Below are 27,959 nucleotides of genomic sequence, written 5' to 3'. Positions count from 1 at the left end.
AGATTATACTTTATTTTAATGAACCACGATGGCGCTGTCATAAATATTGCATGAAATGAGTATTAAAAAAATCTGTATGAAATTGCTACACAGATATAACGGCGAACTTTTTGAAATTTTCTAAAAAAAGGGAATAAAACAAAAAGAAATCTGCTGTAACGTGAAACTGCGCACAGCACATTAGATGTGTATGGTAAGGAACCGTTTACTCGACTTATAATAACTGACAAATTTTCTTGGAAACGTTTTTCCTTCCGAAGGAAGCAGCACTCTTCATAAATTTCGTGTAGAACTTTTATACGTTAAATACGGCTTCATATAACGACAATGAAATTACCTGTAAAAAGAATCAAGTGCCTACATCATTTATAATTCACCTTCATTCTTTCAAATTTGTAAAAATTGAATTGTAATAGATTTGTTATCGAGTTTCTTTACTAAATGCTTAATCCTATGCAACAATTTACTGAGTAAAAGAATTCTTACCGTAACCGTCTTCTGTGTGATAAATCTTATAAGCGTAAAAGAAATAAGAATGAATTTCGTATGAAAGAACAAAATGCACAAATCGAGTTGTACCTTCATTTCGCGCAGAAAGACCTATTTAATGGGAAATTTTCACGAAACACAAAAAAGCACACGAGAAATATATGTATACTGTATACATTAATTCCTAGTATACTTTACAGTTATGCAAATGTTGCATTATCTGTCTGTTTGTTCTATGCAGGTCCAAATGTATTATTGTATCCGGTGGAGTATTATATATTAAAAAAATATATATGTACGTATATAACATATATAATTTATAGTATATATTATATATATTATATATGTATACACATAAAAATTGTACTTGCTTATTTCCTTTCATGCATATGTAGTACTGTCCACCGATTGCGAGAAGTCAGGAGGGACAGCACAAGGGCAAAAGGGAATACTACACATCAACTAACGCCCTAGTTTTACACGAGCCTAATTAGTAAATGTGATCACTTCGACCAATTACATGCAACGACCAAAACTATGTGTGAGCAAAGTGAGACGCGACCAATCAGATTGTGTTATTCTTATGGGACTTCTCGTGATCGGTGGACAGTACTTTACTGCTATGTAGAAATTTTGTTAGTCATACAGAAATCAACAGAAGAAACAGTAACACCTCTGGTGGAGTAGAAGTGAAACACGAAAAAGTATTTCTCATTTTTCATTCAGACACAATTTTGAGAGAAACGCATAATGATCATGATATTCATATTCAAAAGGAGAATTGCAAAAAATATTTCTTCTACAGATATCTATTTCTTATAAGATTTCAAAAGCCAAATTGCAGAATCGGACTTTGAACTTATAGCGCTGGATAACTGTACAAAGAATATTTAAAAATAACACAATCATGCGAAAATATTGTTCCTTCACCTCAAAAACTTGGATGAAAGAAATCGCGGAAATATGTTATATGTTATATGTAATAACTGTAATAAAGTTGTATAATTTCCGACACGTGCGACATAAGATCTATGGTTCTTGTAAGTACATACATGCTAATATAGATGTCGGAGGGTTTTTATACATATATGCTAATTAGGATATCGAAGGATTCTGGTACTGTCCACCGATGAACAAGTCTCGCGGGACGACATAGGGGCAAGAGGGGATACTACGCACACATCGACTGACCCCCTAGTTTTACACGAGCCTGATTAGTAAATGTGATCACTTCGACCAATCATACGTCACGACCGAAAGTACGCGTGAGCTGAGGTGGGGCGCAACCAATTAGGTTGCGGCCTTTTCATGAGACTTCTGTTCATCGGTACACAGTATATGCTACCGTTTACAGATTTCTACTCTATTGCAGAAGTTAGTTGCGTGGTGCAACATCAATATGTCACAACAAGTAACACCCCGGATATCAGCACCTCTGTTCCTCTCTATTCTCTGGTGAATGCGCCATGTGTTCCATAGATGGAGGCTTTATAATAAAGCCTGAAGTAGCATCACACAGGCGTTATGTAGACCTGTATACTAATACGACCTACTTATGTACTTATACACCATATGACGATTTTGGTTTAGTATAGATTTAAATAACGTCTTTACCGACGCAACCATAACCACAACCATTTCCCTCTACTACTCTTTAAATATCATATAAGGCTTTATGTGGACATGTTCGTCCTATTTCTGGCAACGCTGCTCCATAGATACCAGCGTTGCCGAAAGCCAGAAATAGGGCGACATGGCCATATGAAGCCTACGTAACGTAATAAGAAGTGACGGAAAAGCACAACAGTTAGCGTCGGTTAATCACGCTATCCCGCCACCACAATTTGGATTTTTGTTTGATGTAGTATAAGGTGAATTGTGAAGTAACGGATTAGCGCTATTTTTTAACAGTTTTATTTAATTTTGAAGTTGCAAAATGAAGAGGAAGTCAGGTAAGACAAATACTTAATACTTTTATATCAATATTATCTTAAAAAAAATCATTTTTTGTAAAATATAAGTGTATATCACCGTTGCCAGATGAAGGCTCTATAATAAAGGCCAAGTGACGCCACACACGTCATGTAAAGCTATACATGGAGGGCTTAAAAATTAATCAGTCTAACAAGTTACAAAGTATGTGAGCGGAGATAATTAACTGTTTAGAAAATGGATTATAAAAAAATAGTAGCTGTTATTAACAAATAAAAAATGATTAAATCGATAATTACTAAACTGTTTCATTTATCGGTGGTTTTGATACCGAAAATGTATTTACACTGATTCACTTCTGAGCCCTCCGTGCCTCCATATACAGTGTGATTCTCTCGCTACGCAAGACAAAAGCCGTGTCGCACAATTGAACCCTGCTGTTTTTGCGGGTAAAGAGATCCAGGGGCCATATCGCCGGACCCAAAACTGCTCTGTGTATGTTTATGGCTGAGACGAAAACAAGAAACGGAACAGCAGGGGTTCCGTTGTGCGGCACGGCTTTACTATCACCTTGTACTAATACGACTTGTGCACTGTTGTGCACACCACGTGGTGATTACCTAGTGATATGTAGTTAGTACTTTACAGTGCAGTACACCAGAGTCCATAACTGCGAAAAGACCAGTTTTCGTTCTTTCGTGCACATCTTCGCCCTGATTGGCGATACTCTAACTCCCATACGCTTGCGCACAGCGTCGCTGAGGCGCCTCCACGCTGTGCATCTACGCGAAAGTGCATCATTTGGAGTGTATAACGGATAACACGGTTTTTTACTCACGTGTATCATTCTGTATTCTTCCTATTCAACCGTATTATTGTTTCACCCTGTATATTAAACTCGCGATTTAAGCGACTAGCGGAGTGGGAGTTCGAGACTCGCTAAGTTCCCCCACCATATTCCAACCTGCGCGTCGCAGTTATGGACTCTGGTGAATTGCAGTGTATATGACGTCCTTACCGATGGTAACCAGAACCATACATAACCATTCTACCCGTAACAAACTAAAATCTAGAAGGAAATGGACAAAAAGATGGTTTTAAAAACAGCAAAATTGAGTTTTGCAATTTCATAAATGCAAATTTACACGGATTGCAAATCGCATCATGAAACTTAGGAATCTATACATATATGTATGTTTACATCGTAACGTGTGTACGGGCAAGAGTGTTTGCGCACTACGAAGCGTGCAAGAACCAATGAGGACTGTAATGGACTGAAATGCACAGCATGAACGAAAACTCGGCCTTTGACATACTTTCACAAATATGTTCTCTCGTAAATTGCACTATGTACATGCAAGTATATATTGTTTCGAAATAGGAAAATGAAAGAAATTCGAATCCACAAACTGATGACTTAAACTTTTCCTAATTTCACGTGTACTATATTATATTTCATTTTCATAATCATTTCTTCTTTTGAATTTATTTAGAATGCATTATTATAATAATAATAATTAAATAATAATGAATATTTTATGAATAGGTAATGATAGCGATATGGCTGTTCCTGGCCCAAGTTCAACTACTAAAACCTTGGATGTAGACAATGAATCAGGTAAGGTATGTGTTTAATACTGTTGCATTTCTTCACATATAAAAAGGAATGATTTTTAGTAGATACAAGTGTTTCTTAAATTGTAAAGCTGCAAGCTTATCAAAATGGATTATTATAACATTTAATATTAACTGATAATGAATATTTTATGAACAGGCAGTGATAGCGGTATGGCTGTTTCTGGCTCAAGTTCAGCTACTAAATCCTTGGATGTAGACAATGAATCAGGTAGGTAAGACATGTTTAATACAGTTGCATCTGTTCACATTTAGAAAGGAATGATTTTTAGTAAATACAAGAGTTTCTTAAATTATAAAGCTGCAAACTTATCAAAAATGCATTGTTACAACATTTAATATTAACTAATAATGAATATTTTATAAACAGGCAATGATAGTGGTATGGCTGTTTCTGGTCCAAGTTCAGCTATTAAAATCTTGGATGTAGACAATGAATCAGGTAAGGCACGTGTTCAATACTGTTACATTGATTCACATTTAAAAAGGAATAAGTTTTCAGAAATGCATTATTATAACATTTGAAACCAACTAATAATGAATATTTTATGAATAGGCAGCATGTTTTCTGCGCCTCCTCCGAAAAAAATTTTTGCAAGGCAAAAATTTCGAGATGCCTGGTTGCAAGATTCAAAATTTGCATCGTGGTTAAAAAAGTGCGACAATCCATATAAAGCTAAGTGTGTCGTTTGCAACAGTACGTTCACGGCCGGAAAAAGTGACCTCCTTAAACATATGAAGACCATTGTGCACACTATAAGTATGCAAAAGAGAGGACTAGAAGAAGGAGATGCTACAACAGAAGATGTACAGGTCATCAATTTTCAGAACGATATTAAAAAAGCTGAATTACGATTCTGTTTGGACATTATTGAGCATAGTCGAAGCTTCCATTCGTTTGAACATTTTGCTAACATAATTGCAGTACCTGATTCGCCAGTAGGAAAAAACATATTCTTCAAAAGAACGAAAATTAGCGCAATAATAAAAAATGTTCTAAACAAATATATTGTTTCTGAAATGTCTGTAATCTTACAGAACAAGGTATTTTCTGTTATAGTAGATGAAAGTACTGATATTTCGGGAACAAAAAATTTATGTATATTAGTTAGATATGTGCACGAAGGACACATACAAACATATTTGTTAGATTATTTGCGTGTCATGGATGATACGGCAGAAAATCTATATAAATGCTTTCTGTGCTCATTAGAAAAGCATAACTTATCTGTAACAAATATAGTTGGTATCGGCGTTGATAATGCAAATGTGATGTTGGGTAAGCAGAACTTGTTAATTTCTCATTTATTAGAAGATAACGAGGAAGTTTCTGTCTTCCCATGCACTTCTCACACCATGCATTTAATTGCATATCATGCAACGGATTGCCTTCCACATTATATTGAGCAGTTTCTTCATGCAATTCCATCCTACTTTTCTAAAAGTTCAAAAAGGCAAACTGTGTTAGAAAACACTCAACAGTTAATGAAAGCTGCACGAAAAAAAGTTATTCATCCTGCTATAACTCGATGGCTGGCATTATCAGAATGCATCGAAGTTGTGCTAGATCAATGGACAGTTTTGTTTACTGTGTTTGCAGAGGCCGTCATTGAGGATAAATCGAACACTGCCACCAGAATTTTCGATTGCTTTAATTGTCTTTACACGAAGGCATATCTGCAGTTTCTAAATTACATATTACAAATATTCACCCATTTTAATACAACTTTTCAGTCATCCATAATTTTGGTACATCGCTTGATAGAAGAGTGTGTTCGATTTTTGAGGCTTTTGGGGAGTAATTTCTTGCAACCACAGTGTGTCGAAACAAATGTGCAAAACGCCAACATTTATGAAGAAAACAATTTGCTTCCTCTTGAAGACATTTTCATTGGTACTGAAGCTGCCATCACAATTAACGAAATCAGAAACATAAATTGCGCAGACAGTAATGACAAAATTGTTGAATTTTATAGAAATATTAGGAAATTCTACCAGTGTTCTTTTGAAAATGCGGTAAAGAGATTTCCATTAAAGGAACAATTTTTATATTCCTTAGAGTTCTTGGATCCGGTAGTAACCTTGGACCTAACAAAGCATAAAAATCAGATAGATTGTATTATAAATAAATTTAAGTCTAAATTTCGGAGCACTCGTGTGGCAAATGAATGGCGTTTAATGCCGTTTTATTTTTCACAAGAAGAAAAGCAAAAATTGTTAAAATTAGACATTCCACGATTTTGGAATTCAGTCAGTAAGATCACCGATTCTGCTGGTAACCAAATTTTTTACAATATTTCAAGTGTAGCACATTTATGTTTGACGTTACCACACTCGAACGCCGATGTAGAGAGATTTTTTTCACTAGTCACAAAAATTAAAACGAAAGAAAGAAACAGATTAAAACCTGCCATGATAAGTGCAGTTATGCGAATCAAATTACATTTAAAAAATAAAAATAAAAATTGCGTTACATATGAAATTCCTGACGGAATGTTGGAATTGTACAATTCAAACATGTATCGTTCAACATAAGTTGTACTACAAGATGTCACTGGCATTTTACTACCAGATAAAACTGATCAGAGATACAGTAACCTTACAGACAATTAATGTAAATTTAAGTCTGTACACATGTAATATAATTTTGTATATATGTAATATAATTTTATATGTATTGTTAGTATATTTTTACATATATTTATATTTATGTGTACAGTATTCAATTCTATGTACATACATACATATGTATGTATGTTGGTATGTATGTATATGTGTAAGTAAGTATGTACCAATAGATCAGTGGTATGTACGTTCCGAACAGAAATTTTTACACATTCACTTTGCGCCCCCCCCCCCCAAATCATCGAATTGTCCTCAGTATTTACTGGTGCAGTTGTTGATGCTGGATCCGGTGTCCTTTCCGCTTCCTCGGAAATGATCCCCTCATTTTGAGACTGCGCTCATCAGCGATTGTCTAGGCGAAAGCCATATTCCCACCCCCCTTCTGTCCTCTTTTTGATGGACCTGCTCCCATCATCTTGATCCGTCGTACCCTAGACCTTGGTTGGAGGTGCGAACGGAAACCATGAACATCGATAGCTTGTTTTACATTCCGGACCTCCCCTGATTGAACGCAGAAACGATCCTTGATATTACGAGATAGTCTATCTTTTCCAGACATAATTCCGATTGTTAGCGTAATAAATTCCTTCCTCGAAATCAGCGTGGTCCCACGGCTCAAAATCACGTGTCGTCCTTGGTACTGAATATCGCCGGATGTAAACCCGAAACATCATTCGTGTGGTCCGATAATCCTGACCGCTCTAGAACGTTCCTTATCGGTTCTACGAAGATGATCGAAATTCCTTATACATACATTATACCTAATAATCCGAATTTTCTCCTAAATTCACTAAACACTGTAATATTGTATTTCCGCCACGCCGGTTAGTCCAAGTTGCGAATTTAAATTTTCATTTAACATTCGTTCAAATTCAGTAATCTGTAATAATTTTGAAAAGCATGTTTCCTTCCTATAACGTTAAGATCAAAACAATTTTGTAAAATTTATTATATTTTAATGAATAACGAAGTCTTTAGTATGACAGGAAGAGTAAGGGAATATACGCGAATTAGTTAGAGAAAGATTAAAACAGAGAGAGCAACGCACATATCCCTGCTGCACCACCGATAAGCGAATCCCGCCTCCTTACGCATCGACACCGCCGCCTAATTCGTTAGGCGCACAACAACGCAATGTAAACAATTTCGGACGAGGCCCGCTCTGGTCTTCTCCGAGAGGTGCAGATTGCGACACTCTTCGACGTACAATCGCGAGCAGCGTGTCGGCGGGTCCGCGAAGTGGTTCAGAGACGAGTTTTGTTCCAAGTTGTTCGAAAGTAGCAAATAGGGCAAAAGACTCTATCTTCGCGTATCCCTTTTATTTTTCGTTTATTCCGATTATTATTTTATTCATTATTTTTATTCTTCAGTTTAATTTTATTTCTTTATAAATACATACATTTGCGTAGTTTTAGTTTAATAGACTTCGTAATAGTTCACGCGTTATAATTGTGTATCGGTACAACAGTTCAGGGTGTGTGCTCTACTGTCTTTCCTCCAGAAACCAGTCAGCAGAGAAATAGCAGCAATAGGACTTTTTCCACATAATCCGGTGAGTCGTTTCCATTACTCTTTCGGTCGTTTTATGAATATTTTGCCGAGGAATTTCCAGTAGTCAATTTTGATTGTAAGAGTCTTCTTCAATTGGAAATTCCTAATTCTAAATTGTATTTCATCACATGTACTTGTCTATTTCCGGCCAATAATTGTGTGTCTCAAATCTAAATTGTTCGCGAGCTAAATCTGCATTTTCTTATATTTAATCGCATTATTATATTTCATTATATTTTAATATTTTACACCTATTATTATTATATTTCAATATTTTATATACTTCATAATATTTCAATATTTTATATATTTTATACCTTTCAATATTATATGTATTCCATTATATTTTAACATTTTTATTTTATAATATACCATTTGATTCATTTTAACCAAATCTAATTTTCTTTGACATAACCTTTATTAGCCTCCTATTATATTAGCGATCTGATGAAAGGGCCCGTATGGGACTAGCGTATCTCCGAACTCACAAATATTTAGTAAATTTTCCGGCGTCACGACGCACAGTGGGACAAAACGGCTTTCGGCGATCAAAAGTCGATTTTCGTGAATTCGAAAATTGAAAAACTAATTACATACATCGATAGAGAATAAACTGTAGTTTAACGTAGTGTAATCCGTTTTTTCATATTTGCTTCCGTTTTGCCGTGGTTTGCACTCAAAGTCAGTAGAAATTCGTCAAAACGAAACGCTGATAATATTACCCGTAACTTCAATGTACGATTCTAATGAATTTTACTCAGAAAGATACAATTCAAATGAATGATAAAGTTTACTAGGATAGTATAGATTCTATTCAGTGCATAAAGTAAGTTAAAATGTTAACAACTTTTTAAATAATAGGATCTGATTGAAACGAAGTACATTTAAATAAAATCTCAACTTTGAGCTTGATTTTAAAAAAATGCCACAATTTGCCACATGTTTAATTATTACTACAGGAAAGAGTGAACCTTCCTCTATCAGAATCTGAAAAAATCGGTTGCACTTTTTTGCACTGTTTCAAGAAAATGGCGATTGAATGAAATTACATCCATCTTGGCCGCTGCGCACGATGATAGAAAAACAGTACCAGATACGATTATTAACCAGTTAACTGCATTCCACGTGTATATTCGTCATCCAAAACTTTATTTCGTCCTTGCAATATGCCATAATAAATTTTCATAATTGTCGAAACTGTTTTCACGAATGATTTGGTATCGATCATAATAAATATAAATAAATATATTATAATAACACATGTCTTGTCATTTTTTAATTATTAAATCCGTTTCTCTTATAGTTATTAACAGTTTTGAGTCAATTTTTTGTTAAATGACATAAAATATGTCTAATAAGTGAAGGATATTGAACGCGCTACAGTTTATACGTGAATATCTTGACACCCTGTAGTTCAATATGATTTATATAAATACAACTTAAGTATCATAATGTAGGCAAAAACTTCCCAAAATTTCATTAAAATGTTTCCAATAGAACCGAAGTTACGGAATTTTGATCGCCAAAAGCAGTTTTGTCCCACTGTGCGTCGTCACACGCGCGTTACGTTATCGATACTTGCTTTGCTCGACTAACACACTACCACATTTCATACTTTTGCATTCATACATCAGCTGACACTTCCACACAGTAGCATCACAATCACACGCGCGCGCGCCGCACGTAACATTTGAAAATCAAACCGTATGGACAACACAGCTTTTTATTAACACACATCATATTTTATTTGCTACTTCTTATTTTTGTATAAAAAGGAAACAATTACCATTTATCATTTAAATTACAATTTCTGTGAAAAATAAAACGTATTTGTAAATTTAAGACACTTTATAATATTTTTAAACTACTTGACTGGACTAGTTCTTTTTACATTATTTGTTTAAATAATTTCTTGCCATGATCGCTTATTTATGTGTACTATTTTGCGCGACTTATTGCCGACTGCCTTTTCATACGTATTTCTTCATTTTTTAGACATTGTAACAACGGAAAAAAAAGAAACTTTGCAAAAACAACGCGGTCTGGAATTATCCAGACAATTTCGAAAAAAGTCAATTATCACTGATCTATAGATCGGTGTCACTTATAGGCTATCGCGGGAGGCAGGGACACGACGCGCGAACGGAGAAGCGGAACGCGAGCGCGGCAAACGCCAAATTCATTCCTGACGATGAGATCGTTGATTACGGCGGCCGCGGATAGCAACGAACGGATATAAATTAAGGGCTCGCGACTGCCTCGGCCTATTTTGCCTGCTGTTAGTTGAGAGAGAAGACAAGGTAAGACCATCAGCCGCTCTTGGTCGGCAAGCTACGGACTCCGGCAGGAGAGTACAGCGATAATACTTGGACGCCTGCCGGAGAAGAACGAGAGAGATCCCGGTAGGAGAGTTCGGCGACAATACCTGGACGCCTACCGGAAGAAGGGAGAGTACAGGAGAACTGTTTCTGGACGCTCGACCGACAAGGGGAGTACGACGATAATACCGGTACGCCTATCAAATGGGATCGACGCCTATGTATAAGATCTGTGAACATATATAGAACCTAGGCTCGTCTGGACCAGGGACCGTCCCCGTCAGTCCCACTGGATAGATGACACGAGTTATAGTTGGACGGTTCCCGAGACGAGACGCCATAATTTCGTCTCGATGAGTCGACATGAGTAACAAGTCGATGTTTTTTGTTTCTCCGACTTTGTGTACTTCAAGTACCCGACCTTGCTTTAAGGGCACATACTCCTCCCCTTCGCCCTTTCCTTGCCACCATTTCTGTTCTATCGGTTTGAAGTTGGTTTAAAATCCTTCCTTTATCTCTGTTAATTCAGTTTCTGCTTTATCCAATTTCATTAGTAAACTTTGACCAAAGCTCTCCCAAACTTTGTAAAACAATTATTTCAAAATAAAATTAATAAGTCAATGTTTGGCGTGGTTGACCGAGGACTTACCTGTGTTTCTGCAGGAGTTTAACACTGTATTTACTCCAGCGTTCTGGGGTAATACCGCGTCGTTTCCAGCAATTATATTTTTCACCCTTCGGTAACATTCCGCACAGCAAGCCGCTTTGATTTTTCTGTCGCTTGTTTGGTTTAACACGACGTCCGTTGCCGCTAACTATATAACAATGTAATGACAAAATAATGTCATAAATCAAACTTAACTGATTTCAATAATTTTGAATTTTGACTTGCGTGGCCAACCGCCTTACAGTGGCTGGAACACTAAACCAACCTAATAACCTACCCAAATAGGTAATGAGGGTAGTGAAATGTGAACCTAAAGCACATTTCAATGTATTGTTCAAAAACAATTTTATTAATATCTCAGAAATCAATCAAAATTTGCAGCTAAAACCTTATGTTTAGGGTTTCCTCCCCTTCCCCCAAAATTTCGTTTTGTTATGAATAGGTCATACTGTACTACAGCTGAAAAAAAAGTTGCTTAAAATGTCGAATTTTACAACTGTATTCAAAAATCATCGAAATCGGAGGGGGAGCGCCTTTTCTATAAGTTCACCTTTAAATTTACCAGAATCATCATGTGCATAAGTAACTTCTCTATTATTATTTTTTATTTTAAAATTTTATTAATTTTACATATATTTTAGAGGACCTTTAAGTTATTTAATTTGAAATGTCTCACCTGTTTAATGACGTCATCACAGAATAGTATCAGTTATTGCCGCGTGGTGGGTGACGTCACTTATTTTGAAGCCTTCGTCTGGCAACGCTGATAGCCGATAAAAGTCGTACATACAGCTTGGTATCCTTGTGACAGACGTTCTTTCATTACAACGGTTATTATTCCTAACGTTGCTAGTAAAAGAAAAACAAACAATTACTTTACAGTAAGAACGCTTTTCAATATTATACAAATAATGATACAATTATCTATTAGAATTATCAATTAGATTGCTTTTGTATATACATCACGAGCAGAATTATCCGGAATTTTCGATTATAGCAGAAATTGTTATTTTTCAGAACAAGTTTTATATTTTAACAACGTTAATTAAAGCGCAGTGATATATTTTTGTAATTTTTTATTATAATTACTGTTATAAGTATAAGAACTTCTATGATAATGTGAAGAGTGTATTTAAGGTTATGTTACTGTAACGTTTACATAGTGGTGTCAATAATTTATATAAGTTCAGACATGTTTTCAAAATCCTTATATGCATTTAATATGTAATTAATTCCTTGCCATTTAATTTGTAGACAGATGCCAAGTGTTAAAGATGAATCCGAGGCAGAAGGAGAAGAAATGTCACATGACAGTAATGAAAGTAACCAAAGCTCTGCATCGTGTGATAGCAGTGCAGAACACAGTGACAGTGATGACTCTTCTGAAATGGATGAAGATGAATGTGAAAGGCGGCGCAATGAATGTATGGAGAATTTAGTAGATCTAGAACGTCAGTTTACTCTTCTTAAAGAACAGTAAGTAATAACTTTTTTTTGTTCTAATAAAATGTTGTATAAAAGTAAGTTCTGAAGGAAAGCGCAGTTTGTTATTATACACTAATGTATAATTTGAAAACAATTTTCAGACTTTACCATGAAAGGATTACTCAAGTAGATACAAAATTAGGAGAAGTTCGAGTTGGAAAATCTGAGGAATATTTAAAACCTTTGGAACGTTTAAAAGAAAATATGAAAACGAAAACAGAAGTAGCTGGAATATTAAAACAATATAGATTACAAAATATACAAAACAAATTCTTAGCAGAAGAGCAAGCTGCATTACAGAATTTTGAAAGTGAAAAAGAATTGATCTGGGATTGTATTCACAATGATTTACAAGAAAAAATCCGCAGATTAGAGGAAGATAGAAATAATGTTGATATTCATGCAGACTTGTGGTTAAATTCTAATGGTAGAAGACGCCGAAATCACACTGAAAGAAGAAGGGCAGTTTCTGTTGCAGGGCCTTACATTGTTTATATGCTTAATGATGCAGATATTCTTGAGGATTGGGCATTAATAAAGAAAAGCTTAAGTAGTCGAAAAACTGAAATAATTTAATGCCTGCACATATATAAATGTATTTTTTTAATAATATAATTTTAATTATGTTAATTCATTATCCTTTCATAAATTTGATTAAGTTTTCTGAATAATTACTACATTCATTTTACGTTCCTTACATTTGCAATACTTATATAGGGTGCCTTTGTATAAAATACCTTGATCTCTACTCCTTCAGTTCATAAGCGACTGAATATATGTAATTTATGGAAAAATTCCATGATATTTATGCCTTTAAGAAAACAACTCCGGAATCGATAAAAATTAATTGTTAATGTAATTAAAGATCGTTATATTTAAAAACATGTAATATTTAGTTATAAAAGTAGTTCAATATTAAATGTAAAAAATTATTTAAGTAACTATACTGAAATTAATATTATGTATAATAAATTTTGTAAAATATTTTTCTTAAAACAGTAATTCTCAACTGTTAATTTTATAGAAATATACGTTTCGAAATTTGTTCATGAACTTATGTTTTAAGAAACAGTTCTTTTAGTCTTTATATTACATAATTTTACATGTACAAATTGTATCATAATAACTAAATATCTTTCATATTTTTGAATAAACTTTCAACAAAAACAATATTGTTGATTATGAAAAATACCTAATGCATTTTACAAATAAGTGTTATAAATAATCCAATAGACATTTATCAGTTAATATATTCACTAATGCATATAAAGAAGAAAATAAATAATAGTTACAGATTAAATAGCTTGAAAATATATGTACATATAGATATGTGATAATTTAAATACGAATTTATATGTGTGTTCATGTGTAATAATGTTACAGTAAAAATTTATTATTATTATAATAATTTATGATTATTATTTATCTTTAAAGATATGGTTTTCAATAATACAATCATTTAAAAAAGGAAAGAAAATTTTAAGGTAAAATTACTTAAATAGTTACAAAATTGGGGTTTAAGCTTACTGCAAAATTTACAAAATATATTAAGATACTTCAAAGTATCAATAGAGTCAAAGAAGTAATATAATAAAGTGAAGTCCGAAGTAACAATTGTAATGCAAAACAATAACATTAAATATTAACCATTATTACTTATAATGTTATTTATTGTTATTTATAATTGTAATTGATTTTGTGTTCCAAAAGTAATTATCCTGTTTGTTAGACATAATTTTTTATATAATAATTTAATTTTTTAATTACAGCAATGTATTATAAAAGTATATGGGAAGAAAATTATGATTATATCACGAGTACTAATTTATGTATTGTTAAACTCAAAATGCAAAATGTGAACTGTTTGATGTTCGCGCGTTTATAAATAGATTCTACCGCAAAGCATGAATAACATGAGACAAAGATAGTCAATCGGAATGAAATTTGAGATAAGTTTGTACTATATATATGTAGAATATAGACGTCATAATAAATTACGTAATTTTATTATTCAAGCGTATGAAAATTTAAAGTTGAATGCAATAAATAATTTAAATTTGTTCTTTCAGGTTTAATTAAGGTAGTATCAATTAGTATCGATAATCGAGAAGGGGAAGTTATATTCAACATTTTCACTTTCTGCAATTGATTCGTGAGATTAGAATCGATACTAGTCGCTGTTCAAGATTCGAGGTCAATTGTAGGACAGAATATCACTCATTCTGATTCGAACATTGCGAGAGGTTGTTGATCGTCACATTAGGTGAGCAGATTTTCTTCAAGTTTTGTTCATTATATAAAAAATTGTTACTCCAAGAATTTTAACCTATTACTGAAGATATTAAGATTTCAGCTGCTTATTTTTTGAAGTGTCTTTTATCTCAGAATTATTGAAAAATGTTTGTAACACGTACCGCATGCATTAGGTGCCGAAATTTCACCGTAAGGTCATTACACGTGATATTTCGAGCATATTAGAATCAAGTTTCAAGTATTGTAAATCATTCAGATAAGAGAATTAGTGATTCGTAATTTTATTTAAAATTTTTTTCCATTTCTTCTAGTGACCTTGACAAGGTCAAGCAGTATATTATTTCGAAAATATAATAATACTTTAATTTTTTATCCATCTTTTTGTGAAATAATTAGGATGCTTAACTTTTGAATACGTTGATCTAAAATATAGCATACGAAATGTATGTTATATTGGTTTTTAAAGTATAAATAGCATGGCTTTGTCACTTTTATTTTCATACATTTTTTAAAGTACTTCTTATATTAAAAAATATTGTACACTTTTTTGAATAATATATGCTATTATTTATTTTAATCGAGAGAAACTCTTTCATGATACTTGGGGGTTAAATTGAAAATAGTATAGCAAATTCAAGGTTAAAGGGGAGCAATATATTGTTACTACTTTTATGCTTTCTATTTATGTTAAATAAGTTACATTGTTTTATACTTGTTATCAAAGTATTTTATTATTTGTGCATACTTTTGTTTTAGACTTTTGGTTTCCAAATATAGTACTAATACCGGTAACAAAATGCCGATTCAAAGCATCAAAGCACGTCAAATCTATGACTCTCGTGGTAATCCAACTGTAGAGGTAAGATGTTAAATTATATTTTAATTATATATGTAATTAGTAGTTAAATTTATGAATATAATTATGTAACTTATAGTAACTACCAAAAGTTTTGTTACGGTTAATTTACATATCTAGATTCTTTTAACTATATTACTCAATTAATGCACTCAAATTTAATTTTAATGCCGGTAATAAAACAAGTATCTTAGATATTTTTAGCATACATATATATTATTTACAGGTTGATCTTGTAACTGAAAATGGACTATTTAGAGCTGCAGTACCATCAGGTGCTTCAACTGGTGTTCATGAAGCTTTGGAACTTCGAGATAATGACAAATCCAAATATCATGGAAAATCTGTCTTTAAAGCTGTAGATAACATTAATAAAATCATCACACCTGAATTACTAAAGGTAGTTATCCGTGTTTTTACAAATTTTTGGCAAATTTTGGTATATTTTTATCAACTTTCAAATTATGTATGATTAAGAAATATGTATTGTATAAATGGAATAGGTATTTTAAAATATTAAAACAAAATCTAATTATACTACTTTTAAGAGATTATTATTGACAAAAAGAAAAGTAATCTCTAAATAATTATTATTTAAACATTTATTATTTAGGCAAATTTGGAGGTCACCCAGCAAACTGACATTGATAATTTTCTTTTGAAACTTGACGGCACTCCAAATAAGTCAAAACTGGGTGCAAATGCAATTTTAGGTGTTTCATTGGCAGTTTGTAAAGCAGGAGCTGCTAAAAAAGGAGTGCCATTATATAAGTAAGTAAGCTTGTGATTTATATATGTCATATTATACATTTTCGTAATTATTAATTTATAAATGAAAATATCTCTTCAAAAGGCATCTTCCAAAAGCTGAATGCTCATTATGTTAATTATCCCTTCAGAATTTGATCAAAATTATTTTAGAGTCTGGTCATGGATCATGCATTATGAGTACTCGTATGCAAAATGCGATCGATGATAGGTTATCAGGTTTTGAAAAATAAGTGGATAACAAGTATTCAGATTTTGGAAGGCACCCAACATAATAAAGCTGGTTGTCAACATTGTATTAAAATAACAGTAATACTATCTATTATAATGATATATACTTATTTATAAATTTACAGTGCATCAATATAAAAATTTTTTAATTTATTCATTTTTACATCAAAATTAATGATTCAAAAAACAGAATGTGACAAAGTATATAGTATAATACAGTAAATTTTTTAATCCTCTTATAATTGCAGATATATTGCAGAACTCGCTGGAAATCCCAACATTATTTTACCAGTTCCAGCTTTTAATGTTATTAATGGTGGTTCGCATGCTGGAAATAAATTAGCAATGCAGGAGTTCATGATTTTACCTACTGGTGCTGCTAATTTCACAGAAGCAATGAAAATGGGTAGTGAAGTTTACCATCACTTAAAAGCAGGAATTAAGAAGAAGTTTGGTCTTGATGCTACAGCTGTTGGAGATGAGGGTGGTTTTGCTCCAAATATCCTAGAGAACAAAGAAGCTTTGAACTTAATTTTAGATGCCATAAAAGTAAGTTTCATATTTCATTATATAGAAATATCTATATTCATTGACAGGTTACTTTTTTTTTATATTAATTAATTTATAGACAAAATTTGCATAGGAGAAAGATTTTGATTTATGATGATTGATTATTGATTATGATGTTAAATTGAATATAATTTAAATAATTAAATTATCGTACCTTATAGTTTAATATATAATATTCAATTATAAATTGTTTTATGTCAGTAATAAATATTGTATAATATCGGTAGAGTGTCCTCCTCCTAGGCTCTCGTGCCAACCTAGTGGTGGCTACGGGGAGAATGACAATGTCTTAACTATACATTAAATTTTATAGTATTTAATAATTAAAAATAGTTTTTTTTTTTTAATCATTTTTAATATTAATATCATCAAAATGAAGGTTTTGAGAATTTTTACTTATCCTGTAATGTCATTTTCCTTAGAGAAGCATACTTTACTCGATACTGTATTATTTCATTATTATTAATCGTTACAAAATTTCAGGTTGCTGGATATGAAGGAAAGATAAAAATTGGTATGGATGTTGCTGCATCCGAGTTCCACAAGAATGGAAAATATGATTTAGATTTTAAAAATGAGAAATCTGATCCAAACACATACTTGGAGCCACAAGCTTTGAAGAATCTGTACTTGGAGTTTGTTAAAGAATTCCCAATTGTTTCTATTGAGGATCCATTTGACCAAGATGATTGGGCCTCATGGACCTCTATCACTAGTTCTACTCCTATTCAAATAGTGGGTGATGATCTCACTGTTACAAATCCCGAAAGGTAAAAGTTCTATTTTTAATATTTAGTAATTATAATGATAAAAGAATTAATACAGTAATAAACTTTTAAATGTAATCATGTTGCTATTTTTGATAAAATTAAAATTTATAAAATTGAAATAATTACTTAATGTTGGTAACATTTTAATGACCGTTGATGTTGATCAAAGCTTTTCTGTTCATGATTGCTGACATCATATTCTTGTATGTTCCAGAATTCAAACAGCTATTGAAAAGAAAGCTTGTAACTGTCTGTTGTTGAAAGTCAATCAAATAGGTACCGTCACAGAATCTATTAATGCTCACAAACTTGCAAAGAGTGCTGGTTGGGGTACAATGGTATCTCATCGTTCCGGAGAGACAGAAGATACATTTATAGCCGATCTGGTCGTTGGACTGTCGACCGGTCAGATTAAAACTGGCGCACCTTGCCGTTCTGAACGTTTGGCCAAATATAATCAGATTCTTCGCATCGAAGAAGAGTTAGGAGCAGCTGCTAAATTTGCAGGAGAAAAATTCCGTAATCCTCAGGCTTAAGAGGTTTCCCTTGTTCTTTTTATTAACACAAGGCTCTAGTTGTTGTACAACTAGTTTAGTTAAATACGTGTACATGTAGATGTTATACGTATAAATATCATACATAATAATAAAAACAGTGAAAAGGTTTAATTATAAATTATTGTTAACTATAAAATTAATAGTTATTTAAATAAAATTATGGAAAAGTTAATATAAGTTATGTTGTCGAGAATACAAAAGAAAAATGAATAAAACTATTACTTGCTGTATATTGATAGAAAGCACAAAATTACATTTATTCCCTGCTAAACTAATTTCAGTTTTATTTTACATAATGTATTAATGCTATATTATTTATAATATTGCTAAATAAAATCATATTTTAATGTAAATTTCTTAACTTTATTCAGATTATTTATTGACACATTCCGTGCCGGATCAATTTCTGTACACGTTACGTTCCGCGTATACGCCTCACGCGGCAAGGAACGCGTTAAAAGATCATAAATATTTTTAAAAATTCATATTTGTAATAACAATATTTGGAAATTATTCTGTATATTATTTTGAAACATAATTTATAATCTGTTAAAGTATAAATTTAATGTAAATTTATTTTCAAATAAGTAATATGAAAATTGAATCAAAATATTTACAGTTTATATATTACATAATTACAGTTGCGCTGGCATATTTTTATAATATTAAAACATAAATCTCTGGTGAGCGAGCAAAATTAAAAGTAGTTTAGACCACATTTGATCCGTTGATCCAATTAATCCCCGTAGACCACATTCTGTGGAAATTGTGGACGAAATATTTTCACCTATTGACGAGGAAGTTGCAGAACTTGTAGAAGATGAAATCAAAGCATCTGTGTTCTTTGTTTCTATTTATAATAAATGATTGATACTGACGTACACAAACCATAAGGTATTAAATTCTTATGTTATGTTATCATTGTATGGCAAAAAATTACCCACAACGTATATAACAGATAATTATTAAAATTATTTACATTCAAAAGTAACTGATTTTAGTTAATGTGAATTACTAGTAGATACAAATGTTAAAAGAATATAATGTAAAAGTAATTGTTCATAATAATATTCAACCATGTTTGTCAGAGATCACGATCGATCGAAGGTTCTCGGATAAGTGCCGTGTCTTTTGACACAGTCCTTTTGCCAGAGGGTTCCCAGACCCCGGACCCTCCCTACTTCGTGGCGAGATCCTTTATTTCGAATCCTTATCTCTCTGCACGCACCATGCAGCACCATGTCATCGACCACACGCGCGTTTCTTCGAAGCTCGGCGATCGAACTCTCTATCGCCGTGCCATATACCGCCGGCCCAAGTCCGATGTCAGACATAGGCTCGGGGTATCGATATTCCAAAGAACCCTGAGAAGTCGGTTAGAGTCCTTGAAAAGCAGGTCAAAGCCCCAAATACATTGACTCGGCCACGTGTCAACCCTTGCATCAGCTTTTAATTAAAGAAAATGATAAATGGGATCAAGAACAACAATTATTGTTTTAAGGACCTTTTTATATCTGTTACCGTTTGCAAACAATAAACTAAAAACAAAACATACCATTCTGTAATATTTTTTGCTCCTTTAACGTAGCGAATGATAATCAAATAAAAACCATTTCCTATTTTCATAACAAGTATTAGAAGTTTTCAACAGTTTCTAAGCTTTTTTGTTTATAACTTTTTGTAATATATTTTTGGTTCAACATAAAGAAACACTATACATAAGGTTTGTTTATGAAGTATTTGAATATCTTTAACAGTTTCGGAAAAAAAGAAAAAAACAAATGACGGCCGAAATTTTAAGGGCGATTTTTATCTCCATAGACTAAAAACCAGCAGCAAAAAAATTGGGTTTTAATTAGGGGGATATTCTTTACGTATATGGATACGTAAGTTTCGTAATTTTTTGAATTTCCGGTTTCGGGATCATTCCTTACGAGGAGGGACACGTCCAATCAGATTGCGTTATTCTCTAGGACTTCTTGTGATCGGCAGACAGTATGTAAACTAATCTTTAAACACAACAAGACCAAGGGCCAAGGGCCAAGAGCAATGAAACAGCTGCTACGAGCCTGTCGCGAGGGCGAATCTTTAGACAGTATTGGTGTATATCAGAGGTGGCCAACTTTTGCATACCATGCACCAATATTTTCACAGACGAGTTTAGATGCGCCATATAACTCGAGCACTTTTTATACCTTCTTACGTTTATGGTTAAGGGTTCAAAAATAAAGATAAGGATAGGATCTGCTTCGCTTAGGGAAGGAAACGAATAACTTAATCACGCAATTAAATTCATTAATTTACGCCAGTTTATTAAAGCACCAATCTATAGTAGTCAGAAATGATATAAAAATACATACATATAGGCGTAAAGATGCAATGCGCCACGTTTGACGCATGCGTCACAGTTTGGCCACCCCTGGTGAATATAATCGAAGGAATGGAAAGTTGGGATTGTTTTTTTGCGCATGCGTATTGAACGCAGTGTCAGTGATGTAGTTACTCGCATAAAATAAGGTTCAATAATGCCCCCGTGTATAATGTTTTGTGAATTATTTAAAAATTTTGAACTAGTTTATTAAAATTAAATAAATTGATTACAAATATATAATGAGTAAGTATAATAAGATATATATAATATATAAAATATATATCATATAACATTCATATTATGAGTTGAACTTTATATAATTTACAATTAAAATACGCGAACTCTTTGTTTTTTAATGGCTTCTTTAGTGACATTTGGATCTACATTACATATTATTAGATTCCAGTGTTAGCGCATACAATCAGTGCAATCCCGTCAAAATTTATGGTCCGCGCCCCCATCACGAGTATTTCATACGTGCCTGTAATCGTCAACCGTTACCGTGGGAACCGTGGAAAGCGGCAAGCGGTAGAGCCGGTAGAGCCGGTAGAGCAGCATTTATAACCATGGGGAGGTTGAGCTCAGTCCTTCAATCAAGCTGCGCGAAGTAAACCGACCGAGTGGTGAAGTGAAATTTGTAAAACGACGTTACTGTAGAGCAGTGTAGTTCAAAGATTTATCCTCATTGCAGTTCACTTATTATTCGTGGCAATGTATAAGAAAGTGTTTAGAGAAAGAGAAAGAAAATATGAAGTGGGTAGGTTAAGATACTACCTATATTTGGATAGGCTTGCTGTAAAGAATCTTCCAATATCAGGACATCAGTGAAAAATTACAGCGCAATAGGATTTCATCCAAAAAGAGGTAAGTACTTAAAAATATTTTTATTCGTTTTATGTAATTGAAATTTGAATTGTCTTCTTATTCAGAAGACATAAAAATAAATATTAATGCCACATCCGATTACATTAACCTACAAGTATGTTATGAAGGACTTGAATCTAACCAAAAACCGTCCCAGGTGTCCTTCAACGATTTTAATGCCCTTTTAGTATGGTATGACGTGTGTTTCTTTTAAATCTGCGGAAAAACATTTGGTAATTATTGATATTTCATCAACCTCACCGATTTCGCTCATTTTTAAATATTTTTTAATATGTTGTCAACTTTTATGAAGTTGCTTACAATCGACTTCTTTCCTATACATATAGGGTGCGGCCGAATAACATATACAAGCGAGCACGAGGTTGTTCCTTATGAAAAAATAAGAACAAAATATGGAATAAAATTTTTTCATTTAAGGTTTAGTTTTCGAGAAAATCGAGTTTGAAAATCCTATTCGTACTTATGCTGTTACGGCTAACAATAAGTAACGGTTCGTCGAGCAACGTATAACGCGTATCGTGTTTGTAAACAGTGATCTGCTCGTTAAGTCTTCTGTGTATTTTTTCTTGAACTATGTAACTTTTAAATGCTGTGTAAACATTGTTTACAAAAACGAAAGACATTTCGTAGATTCACGAAAGACATATTTTAAATTTTCATTATAGGCTCACATAAAAAAGTTGAAAAATTACCCTTCACTATTTTCTTTCACGATTTCAACAAATTGTAATTTTTTAAAACGACAAAAGCACATATCTTAGTAAATTAATTTGTATGGCTTTACAAAAAACCTCGTCATTTGGTCCAATTTTAAATGAGGTACAGGTTTGCCTCGTAATAAGGGGTATACTTCCGAAAGGCCCCATCACCCCAGGACAACCAAACTTCGGATTTATAGTAATTGAGGGACGAGAAATCGAGTGAGACCATTTTCAGAACTGGCAAATAAACCGTTCTCGAGATATACAGGGTATTCTAAAAGTGCGGAAACCCCCTATTATTTCGAAAAGAACGCATTTTCACGGAAAATGACTAACCTAACCTGGGTTAGGGTTAGGGTTAGGTTAGTCATTTTGCGTGTAAATGCGTTCTTATCAAGATAATAGTGGGTTTCCGCACTTTTAGAATACCCTGTATATCTCGGGAACGGTTTATTTGCCAGTTCTGAAAATGGTCTCATTCGATTTCTCGTCCCTCAAATACTATAAATCCGAAGTTTGGTTGTTCTGGGGTGATGTGGCCTTTCGGAAGTTTCCCCGTAATAAGCAACACGCTCGGGTCTGACTTGTTGTTTATTACGGATCAGGTAGGTTAATCGGCTCGACTTTGTTCTCCAAACGAGTGAGAGATCCGAGGTAGCGGCAAATCATAAAGTGATCGGCCCAGCAAGGATGTTATTGTTTGAACAAGGATAGAATATAGCATGTCCTCTCATTCTCGCACTATTTCGCTTATTTCGAGGTAAATATGCTAGACTGAGAAAGCATTATATGTATATATTCCATCCTTCTTCTACTAACCGATGTCGCTGCTCAGTCGAGCATGACAATTTATTACCCATAACATCGGCTTCTCGCTTTCACGGACCTCTCACTCATTTCTCGGACTTCTCACTTTGCGGGCGACATTAAACGAAAAGGTGAAGAAAACTGTTCCCTATTAGGGATCAATATGTACAGTATTACTTCGAAATAAGCAAGTGGTCTGCTTCGAAATCGTTCTTTGTTTGAAGTCGCCCGCAAAGTGAGAGGTACGAGAAATGAGTGAGAGGTCTATGAAAGCGCGAAGCCGATGTATTGGGTAATAAATTGTCACACTCGACTGAGCAGTGACATCGGTCAGTAGAAGAAGGGTGGAATATATATAATGTTTTATCAGTCTGGTATATTTGCCTCGAAATAAGCGAAATAGTGCGAGAATGAGAGGGCATGCTATATTCTATCCTTGTTCACAAAATAACATCCTTGCTCGATCGATTACTTTATGATTTGCCGCTACTTCGGATCTCTCATTCGTTTCTCGTGTTCTCTATCGTCCCGTTTCAAGAACAAAGTCGAGCCGAATAGCATACCTGATCCGTAATAAGCAACTGGCCAGACCCGAGCGAGTTACTTATTTCGAGGCAATCCTGTAGCGGTCGCAAATCCATGAGTTTTTTGTGCGTTCAAAACATTTGAATCGGCCGCTAGTGTGTTGTGTATGTATGTATACACGAAACCAGTAGATAAGCGATCACAGCATGCCAATCATGCGCGCATACATAAGATTCCGATGCAGTAACAGTAGCAGTTTTTTTGCTAATATCTCGGGAACCGTTCATTTCCTTAAAACGATTCTATCGGTTTCGTGTTACCCCCCCCCCCCCCCCCCCCCCCCCCCGGCGTTGTCTCAATACTGAACCGCCCCATATATTACCGTTAAATAATTCACATCTACATGTTTTATGATTTCTGTGCCGTGTATTAAAAGTTTGTGAATCGACACTGGCATATAATACCATCCATTATGCTCGACGAAATATTTTGCGGTACTTTGGGTATATGCATGGAACTTGTCAACATCAATTGCATACGGAGAGGAAATTACTTGAAGTATTGTATGAAATTTTTTAATTAATTCTATATCAATTCCTGTAATTTGTGAAGATATTTCTGGATTGGAAAAGAATCGCCTTGCAGTATTTCCATCGTTAGATGAACCCCACCCCTGCTTAACAAAATCAATTAACAACCCTGTCTTTTCTTTAAACTGCTCTTGTATATATTTTTTTCTTTCTTGTCGGATCTTCTTTGCTTCAATGGTATTCGCTGTCCATTTTTTGAACGGTAAATTATATGCGATGTGTAATAAACATTCGAAGGATCGAATCCAAGCATGGAGCGATAATAATCCGAAAGAATAATTTTTATTAGTGCAAGGCTTGGAATTTACGAGGTCCAAATTATTCATCTCAGTTGGCGAGGCATTGCATATATAACAGCGTATTGCTGATTTAGTATTTGTGATAGCATTACAAATTTTATTGTCCACCGTAGTTAAAGCCATGGCATATTCTATGGAAATATTATTTATTTGAAACGGTCTTAAAGTTTGGATTTCATTGTTTATTTGATTGATCTCCTTTTCTATTATTTTCTGTGATTCTTTAATGAATTCTAATTTAATGGGTCTGCAAAACCATGATGACGATGTACAAGGATTAATCCATATGTTTTCTGAAGTTATTTTGTTATGTAATTTTAGTGGAACCAAACTGGAAACAAAAATACTATCCTCGTTCATTTCACGCGTTTGTATCAGTTTATATCTTTGCTGTCCTGCAGCTCCATCACAGCCCCACTTACAAGTCAGAATTAATTCGGAATTTTCTGTTAAATTTTCTACATTTTTCAATATTCTACTTGCGGTATGTTCTAATAAGCTTTGTAGGTTTACTTTAGCATGGCTTTCACCTACCTGGATGGTATTCTTTGGTGGGTAACAATTTTTGGATGAAGTTCCGAATGCGACCGGTCGCCGATCAAGATGAAATTTTGAGGGGAAGGGGGGAGGGAGGAGGGGACTCCAAATATAAAGTAGTATCTTCGGCTTCCTATTAGTTTCCGAGATATTAATTAAAAACTTTCGTACAATCCATAGAATTTTTCCTATACAGACGTAACTAACCAACCGTCTTCGTTGTACAACAAGAGGCGACACTCTCGGCGGCATCTTTGATGTCGAGGTTCTGCTGTCCCTTTAAATGGGTTGTATCAACGAGCGGGAAGTTTGAATGAGTTGAATGTAATACTCTTTATAACTAGAAACTTTTTTGTGTCGTCAATTTTTCTGTATATTATTAATCGAAGTATTTATATTAATTTTACATAATTGAAAAGTGGGAAAGTAAAAAATATAATAAATGGATAGTATTAGAAAATATATTTGAACATAAATTACACAATTATACAATAAGATTTGGGAAGGTTCTCGAAAATATGTTTGAACATAAATTACACAATTATACAATAAGATTTGGAAAGGTTTTTGAAAATATATTTGAACGTACATTACACAATTATACAATGGTATGAGGGAAGGTTTTCGGATAATATATTTCAACATAAATTACACAATTATACAATAGTAGGAGGGAAGGTTTCGGATAATATATTTCAAGATATTACAATATTTACAAATTTAATACAATATGAAGTTTCCTATCTTTTCTAATGCAAGTTTTAAAATTCCTATTGCTGTATTTAAGAGTATAATAAATTCTTAATCTAATAAATAACTTTAATAAATATTGTAAAGGAAAATTATCGCAACGGTGAATAAAACCAGTAACATTTCTACATAAATCATACATATTTTTCCTTACATGGGTGCGAGGTAAAATAGAATGTGCGTTTGAAAAAAAGATGTTTTTTAAAGTAAATAAATAATTGTGAAAAGATTCTTCTAGATTTTTTAGTGCACCATAAAAATTATGTTCCGTATTATAAGCTTTAAAATGTGTAAATAAATTGCTCTCATCTAATTCATTACTATTGGCAAAGGTGGTGCATATTGGACAACTGTGAATTTTCAAGCATTTGTTCAATAAGTAGCCGGCAATGTATTTAAAGGCATTCTGCTCAGGCAATGTTTGCTGCTGGTAGTCACAATACTCAACACGGAACGACTCACGAGTAGCTGGTGTAATTGATAATGCAAGTGTCTGTTCCGATAATTTTGTAGAGTTACTAAGTATACTGTCGAAATCATTGTTACAATTCATAAAATTTGAATGAAAATAATCAGCTAAAAATAGTTTTTTAAAGGCCCTTCCAAATTGTATTGCTGTGGGATTTACGGCATTCCCATTTTGTTGTCTAATACTACCAAAAAAGTTTTCTAAGCAATCCTGATTCAATCGTCTGGTTAGGATAAAATTAAAATTTGCATTCTGCAACCGCGTCCAAATATTCATCAAAGAGTTTATTCTAATTTTCCAGCCTTTAATGCATTTTATATATGCTGTTATATTTCTATTGTTTTTCCCGATCACTGTTAAATCTGTTAAAAATTGTAAAGCACTATTTAAAAAATCTATATAATCTACTTGGCCACTGAATGCTCTACGAAATATTTTTGTTGATGTTAAATTAGAAGAATTAAACATATCAAACAATTTGTCAAAAAAAGATATAAATTCAATCGTCCCAACTGCTTCCGTGGGTAAACATCCCAGTGTTAAATATGTTTCTAATCCAGCTGCAACAGTCGAACTCAAAACCTGAGTTGCATATTTGACCCTCATCTTTTCAAACTTAGATGGATATATGTGACTATTTGTTAATTTAGGAGCTAATCTGTTATTTAATAATTTATCTTATAAAAGTGTTCTATATAAGACCATGAGGTCTTTTTGTTTGCCCAGTGAAATTCGTACTTTAACATATTATTTCGGATAGATTTCATTAAATGTGGAGGATCAAAAATATAAAATAATTCCAAACCCCCTAATAAAAGTTTACTATTATTTTCGGTGACGCCTAAAATGTGGCTAAGTTCTACAAAATTCGATCCCATATCTGTTACCAGGCTAATTACTTGTAACCCAATTTCATTTAATTTGTGAATAAAATTGTCTAAATGTGTCTTTAAATTCTGTGCATTTATACAAGATGAGGTAAATATGTACCCTTACGGTTGCTTCCAATTTTCTTTCATGCCTCTAGCCATTATGACAGTAACATAGTTTGCCGGACTACTACCTCGCAAAATGCCGTCGTCTTCAAATCCGACAACTAAATCGTAACCGTAATCGTAATATACGTTACACTTAAGTGACATTTCGTCAACACATATTGAACAATATTTATCTGATTCATGCATGTTCTCTACTTTTAATTTTAGAATAGCAAATAAGTTATTATTAAAACCTGCAGAAAATTGCACTTTTTCTAAATACCTCTGTAACAGCCTCGTCGACGGAAGAGCAAATGTGGCCTGCAACTGCCGATAACATT

General features: G+C 33.3%; 4 protein-coding genes and 1 long non-coding RNA gene across 20 annotated transcripts in view; 4 read left to right on the top strand and 1 right to left on the bottom strand.

The window, feature by feature from the left end:
• The first annotated feature begins 1,962 nt into the window (after nucleotides 1-1,962).
• LOC117609807 (uncharacterized) lies at nucleotides 1,963-6,762 on the top strand. Of its 11 annotated transcripts, none has more exons than XM_034336496.2 (6): nucleotides 1,965-2,441; nucleotides 3,422-3,777; nucleotides 3,968-4,039; nucleotides 4,196-4,267; nucleotides 4,427-4,498; nucleotides 4,613-6,762. In XM_034336496.2, the coding sequence occupies exons 3-6, from the start codon at nucleotides 3,982-3,984 to the stop codon at nucleotides 6,589-6,591; spliced, it is 2,181 nt and encodes a 726-aa protein (XP_034192387.1). In that variant the 5' UTR covers nucleotides 1,965-2,441; nucleotides 3,422-3,777; nucleotides 3,968-3,981; the 3' UTR covers nucleotides 6,592-6,762. The 11 variants fall into 11 exon arrangements, with proteins under 11 accessions (XP_034192381.1, XP_034192387.1, XP_034192379.1 ...); XM_034336495.2 differs by lacking the exon at nucleotides 1,965-2,441 and adding an exon at nucleotides 2,565-3,033; XM_034336490.2 differs by lacking the exon at nucleotides 3,422-3,777 and having other exon boundaries at nucleotides 1,963-2,441.
• Nucleotides 6,763-10,153: 3,391 nt separating this feature from the next.
• Nucleotides 10,154-12,588, bottom strand: LOC117609810 (uncharacterized). Of its 2 annotated transcripts, XR_004582684.2 has the most exons (4): nucleotides 12,458-12,588; nucleotides 11,894-12,066; nucleotides 11,200-11,365; nucleotides 10,154-11,130 (listed from the first exon to the last, which is right to left on the bottom strand). It is a non-coding gene; the product is annotated as an uncharacterized LOC117609810 (long non-coding RNA). The 2 variants fall into 2 exon arrangements; XR_013062164.1 differs by having other exon boundaries at nucleotides 10,154-11,365.
• Nucleotides 10,542-13,606, top strand: Brms1 (breast cancer metastasis-suppressor 1-like protein). Of its 4 annotated transcripts, none has more exons than XM_034336503.2 (3): nucleotides 10,542-10,741; nucleotides 12,472-12,693; nucleotides 12,804-13,606. In XM_034336503.2, the coding sequence occupies exons 2-3, from the start codon at nucleotides 12,476-12,478 to the stop codon at nucleotides 13,276-13,278; spliced, it is 693 nt and encodes a 230-aa protein (XP_034192394.1). In that variant the 5' UTR covers nucleotides 10,542-10,741; nucleotides 12,472-12,475; the 3' UTR covers nucleotides 13,279-13,606. The 4 variants fall into 4 exon arrangements, with proteins under 4 accessions (XP_034192394.1, XP_034192393.1, XP_034192396.1 ...); XM_034336502.2 differs by lacking the exon at nucleotides 10,542-10,741 and adding an exon at nucleotides 11,966-12,098 and having other exon boundaries at nucleotides 12,804-13,604; XM_034336505.2 differs by lacking the exon at nucleotides 10,542-10,741 and adding an exon at nucleotides 12,177-12,285.
• Nucleotides 13,607-14,794: 1,188 nt separating this feature from the next.
• Eno (alpha-enolase) lies at nucleotides 14,795-18,937 on the top strand. Its single transcript, XM_034336482.2, has 7 exons — nucleotides 14,795-14,965; nucleotides 15,712-15,814; nucleotides 16,038-16,211; nucleotides 16,425-16,582; nucleotides 17,059-17,359; nucleotides 17,864-18,150; nucleotides 18,365-18,937. The coding sequence occupies exons 2-7, from the start codon at nucleotides 15,752-15,754 to the stop codon at nucleotides 18,684-18,686; spliced, it is 1,305 nt and encodes a 434-aa protein (XP_034192373.1). The 5' UTR covers nucleotides 14,795-14,965; nucleotides 15,712-15,751; the 3' UTR covers nucleotides 18,687-18,937.
• Nucleotides 18,938-21,431: 2,494 nt separating this feature from the next.
• Nucleotides 21,432-27,959, top strand: part of LOC117609861 (uncharacterized) — a 261,342-nt gene continuing 254,814 nt past the window's right edge. For both annotated transcript variants that reach the window (XM_076688290.1, XM_034336604.2), the window contains exon 1: nucleotides 21,432-21,942. The gene's annotated coding sequence lies outside the window, so the exon portion shown is untranslated. The remainder of the gene's footprint in view (nucleotides 21,943-27,959) is intronic.

The sequence above is a fragment of the Osmia lignaria genome, chromosome 5 (genome assembly GCF_051020975.1).
Source record: "Osmia lignaria lignaria isolate PbOS001 chromosome 5, iyOsmLign1, whole genome shotgun sequence".
NCBI classification, from domain to species: Eukaryota; Metazoa; Arthropoda; class Insecta; order Hymenoptera; family Megachilidae; genus Osmia; species Osmia lignaria.
The sequence above is the reverse complement of the archived record's forward strand: the minus strand, read 5'-3'. Positions and strand labels throughout refer to the sequence as shown.